Source organism: Sardina pilchardus, chromosome 19 (genome assembly GCF_963854185.1).
Source record: "Sardina pilchardus chromosome 19, fSarPil1.1, whole genome shotgun sequence".
Taxonomy (NCBI): Eukaryota; Metazoa; Chordata; class Actinopteri; order Clupeiformes; family Clupeidae; genus Sardina; species Sardina pilchardus.
The window spans coordinates 24,896,211-24,901,210 of NC_085012.1; the positions used below are offsets into that span (position 1 = coordinate 24,896,211).

At 46.3% G+C, this 5,000-nt stretch overlaps 1 protein-coding gene across 1 annotated transcript in view; it reads left to right on the forward strand.

Annotated features, from left to right (window-relative positions):
• Positions 1-5,000, forward strand: part of atp8a2 (ATPase phospholipid transporting 8A2) — a 62,363-nt gene that overhangs the window by 34,499 nt on the left and 22,864 nt on the right. The window contains exon 26 of the mRNA XM_062521838.1: positions 4,328-4,500. Coding sequence (XP_062377822.1) covers positions 4,328-4,500 — 173 coding nt within the window. The remainder of the gene's footprint in view (positions 1-4,327; positions 4,501-5,000) is intronic.

Below are 5,000 nucleotides of genomic sequence, written 5' to 3' on the forward strand. Positions count from 1 at the left end.
AACCAAGTCTGTGTGCCAAGGTTCAGGGCTTGCTAAAATACTCATTCATTTGTGTTCATTTGTTTTATCTCTAGCTTGAGAAGTTGTGTTATACCAAAGATCATTAAGGGGCGGAGCAAGATACTTCATGAGAAGCCACTTCCTGGAACCCGAATCGCAAGAGGGGGGGTCAAAATCCCCCTTTATGCAGAGCAGAGGCAGCAACTGTTCCATTGAAGTCTATGGACATAGATCAGAATTTCAACTATATGCTAAAATCTCCATTCTCTAGAGTTAGGAATGTGAATTTTGGGCACGGTTTCATGACCCTCAACCCCTTCTGACCACTTCAGGTACCTTTTTAGCATTTTTGAGTATTCCCGGCTGGAGAAAATCGACTTTATATCAGGTGTGCCCCTCTTGTTTATTCTGCTGTTGGCCGGTTGCTACGTACGCTCTACCTTGACAACACATTAGCCAGCCAGCTGAACCAAATCCTGATTTGTGCTAACGACGATCAGATGGCGCTGGGGTAACTTAATGAGAGCAGCGACATATTTCCATTATTCCATTGATGTTTTTATTCAATTCCTTGAAATGTATGCTTTGTGTGTGTTACTTCCATATTATAACTAATAAATGTAGAGGGCTTGAAAGAGCAGCAAGATTATTTTGGAACATCATCAAGCATTGATAGACCTAATCGAGTGCTTGATTTTGTACACCTGTGGAGGGACCTGATGAAACCCATGATGAATACGTCTGACACGCAATGACGCGCCTCTTTATGCAGAGGAAGTGATCCCCGTTTTGCGCCCATAGACATGAACTACGACGACGTATCTTGCTACGCCTTAAGGATCTTTGGTTATACCACACCAGACCCCATGCGGTTGTTAGTAAAAGCTGTACTGGACTTTATAGGGCTGGATGGATCTGGAGCCTCCTGCTGTGGTGCTGATAGGCTACTATCTGTGCTGAGTAGGATGTGTGTGTGTGTGTGTGTGTGTGTGTGTGTGTGTGTGTGTGTGTAGGGTGTGGGGAGGGGCTGATTGAGGGCGATTAGCGTCTCTTTGTCGGGTCTTTGGGCTGTTTGCTGTGACGTGGTCTTAACTGCAGGGATGTGCTATTTAAACAGGCACAGACACACACACTAATTACATCCTTACCACACACACACACACTCTCTCTCTCTCTCTCCAACACTCACACACACACACACACACTTCTTCTTTTTCGGTCCAGAACAAAGGTATTTTGAAGATGTGTTCCACGCACCCTGTGCTCTTTATGAACACTCTAACCTAATTCCACTGCAGACAGCACAGACACTGGCGCTCTCACATTAACCAGGGTCAGGCGTTGGGGCTGTGGGGCAGACTGGGTGACCACGACTGCGGCTGCCGCTTAGCCACAGAGTGTGTGCGTGCGTGCGTGTGTGTGCGTGTGTGTGTGTGTGTGTGTGTGTGTGTGTGTGTTTGCGTGTGTGTGTGTGTGTGTGAGAGAGAGAGAGTGTGAGAGAGTGAATGAAAGAGAGAGATAGACAGAGAGAGAGAGTCAGTGTGTGAGAGAGAGAGAGAGAGAGAGAGAGAGAGAGAGAGAGAGAGTGCAGGGCGTCTGGGGAAACAGAGGCCACAGTAGATGCTGATGATAGGCCCTGGTGGATGGACAGTGTTCGAGACACCTCCCTTTTAATCCTACCAGGAGCTGTTCTGGAACCGCGGCTGTCAATCCCACCTCACACACACTCACTTTCTCCCTCATGACTACACACACACACACACACACACACGCACACATGTGGACACACACTTCCTCTCCCTCTCAGGCACGCGCTCACAAACACATGCATGCATGCACACACACACATACAACACTTTCTCCCTCTCACGCATGCAAGCATATTGGCTGTCTTTCTTTTAATGTCCAGGTACCCTTCCTTACAGTTGGACAATCACGTGTACCATTGGGAAAACTGACAACATGTCTGTCACACGCCCATACACACACACACACACACACACACACACACACACACACACACACACACACACACACACATACACACACAGTCTCTTTATACACACTTACAGTGCCTTTAATTTGTACGGTAGACACAGTGGAGTCTCTCATAATCCTCACTGTATTTAAATGTTTATTTCTTGTCAGCCGAAGGTGAATAATGAACAGCAATACCAAACTGCTGCAAACATACACACACACACACACACACACACACACACACACACACACACACACACACACACTCACTCATAGACAACCAAGCAGAATAACGTGCTTTCGCACCATGTTTACAGGCCTAATCTCACACACACACACACAGACACAAAGACACAGACACTTAGTGATTAACTTGAGGCAAGACTTGTATGTTTGTGTTTGCTGAGAAATGCCTGTTTGTGCATACGGGCATGTTGGGTGGGTGGGGAGTGGGATGACTGTGATCTCATGGCCTGTTGCGTGTGCGTGCGTGTGTGTGTCTGTGTGTGTGTATGAATGGGGTTTCCGTCTGCGATCCCATGCTCTATTGTGTGTGTGTGTGTGTGTGTGTGTGTGGCATGTGGTTCTCATTAGTGTTTGTAGGATGTTTGTTTTCTCTATTAGGCTCCTTGTGCCTATTATCAACAGCCCCATCAAAACTGCCCCAAACTACATCCCCATAAACAAGTTTGTCTGTCTCCTGACACACACACGCACGCGCACACACACACACACACACACACATTTACACACACAGCAACATTCCCAGCACAGGCACATTGCGTTCAGTCATGGACATTCAATTCATTCAGATGCACACACACACACATAAACACCCACGCACACACACACACACTCACGCACGCTTACCCACAAACAAACACACGCACACATTTCCATTGCCGTTCAGTGATGTGTGAACACACTCCATGCTGTGTAAAAAGGTCATTGTCCAGAGAGAATTGCACAACCAAGTGTGTGTGTAACAGACATTCATAACGTCTCTCTTAGTCTTCTTCCTGTCCACTTCCTGGACTACCCTCTGCCCTCGTTTTTCTCCTCTTTTTCCCCCCGAAAAGACAGGATGATCATATCTCCGTCTCTTTTTTCTCCTTCTTCTCATTTCTTTCTCTCCCCCTATCCTGTTTCTCTTCTCTCTCACTCGCTCCTGTCTTCTCTTCTTTATCGCTATCCTTTCTTTTTTGTCTCTCTCTCTCTCTCTCTGACTGCCCTCTCATCATCCCTCTCCTTCTCTCTCTTTCTTTCTCTCCCCTTATAAAGAGTGTGTCTCAGTTCTCCATTGAGGTCTCCAGAGTCCAGTGAGGGCTTAGGGTGTCTAAAGTGACAAGGTGATGTGTAACAGATGTGTGTGTGTGTGTGCATGTGTGCGTGAGTGCGTGTGTGTGTGTGTGTGTGTGTGTGTGTGTGTGTGTGAGAACACATACACATGAGTGTGTGTGAGGCATCGGTGTTAACAGGCCCAATGACACCACTTCAACTTTCCCCTTCAACTTCCTCAGACCCCCCCTCTCCCCCCTCTCTCCAGCGTGTGTGAGTACATGAGATATGCGTTTGATCTCCAGACGCACCAGGCTGTGTGTGTGTGTGTGTGTTTCTGTGTGTGTGTGTGTGTGTGTGTGTGTGTGTGTGTGTGTGTGTGTGTGTGTGTGTGTGCTGTTATTTGATCAGTGTACATCATGGGAATTCTAAAGTGTACGTCCTGGGTTTGAGATGGCAGTACATCAGACATGGTCCAGATTTGTAGTAATGGAAATAACAGGAACAAAAACACTCATTTTGACGTGATATATGAGTGAAACACTGCGTATAGTTGGGATGATTGTGTGTGTGCGTTTATATCATGACTGTTTAAGTCATGACTGTCACTGCAGATTTTTTTTTTATGAATGTGTGTGTGTGTGTGTGTGTGTGTGTGTGTGTGTGTGTGTGTGTGTGTGTGAGAGAGAGAGTGAAAGAAAGAAAGAAAGAAAGAAAGAGGGTCTAAGACAGAGATGCAACTGTGTGTGTGTGTGTGTGTGTGTGTGTGTGTATGAGAGAGAGAGATAGAGAGAAAGAGAGAAAGAAAGGGGGTCTAAGACAGATGCAAATGTGTGTGAGTGAGAGCGAGAGAGTGAGAGAGAGAGAGAGAAATAGAAAGGCAGAAAGAAGAAAAGGAAGAAAGGGGGTTTAAGACAGAGATGCGACTGTGTGTCTGTGTGTGTGTGTGCGTGTGTGTGTCTGTGTGTGCGTTTGTGTGTGTGCGTGTGAGTGTGTGTGCGTGAGTGAATGTGTGTGTGTGTGCAGTCCTGTTCCGTATATATGACCCTTGCTGTCCCTTGTGTCCCAGGCTACGCGCGCCACACTGACGGCCCACTGCTCGTCTCTGGGCGACTCCCTGGGGAAGGAGAACGAGCTGGCGCTCATCATCGACGGGCAGACGCTCAAGTACGCCCTCTCCTTCGAGGTGCGCCAGGCCTTCCTGGACCTGGCACTGTCCTGCAAGGCGGTCATCTGCTGCAGGTAAACTCAGTGCAAACAAGCACACACACATACACACACATACAACACACTCAGTCACACACACACACACACACACACACACACAAACATGGAAATGTAAATTTGTGCATGCTATGAAAACTTGATTAATAGCCTGGGCTTTTATTTGCAAAAATCGCCAAACTCAACCTGCTTCTATTTTAGACAGGTGTGTAAATGGAACAGGCCTTTAATTGCTTTCACACAAAACTTTGACTCAGCAAAGTTGGGAAATACTGGAAAATTATTTTTTTTTATAAATAATCTAAGACTGGACAGATATTCACACTTTCTTTTGCTGAATGAATTTGACCAGCCTACTTTGGTTTCTTTAAAATGTTTGAACGACTGAATTGTGGAGAATCGAATTAATCCAACCATAGCATCCATATTGACGGAAGTTTAAAATTCCTCCTCTCACCAGTAGAAAATGTGTGATTTGCGCAGTACTAAGTCTGCTCTTAACTGTTATGTGTGCAATG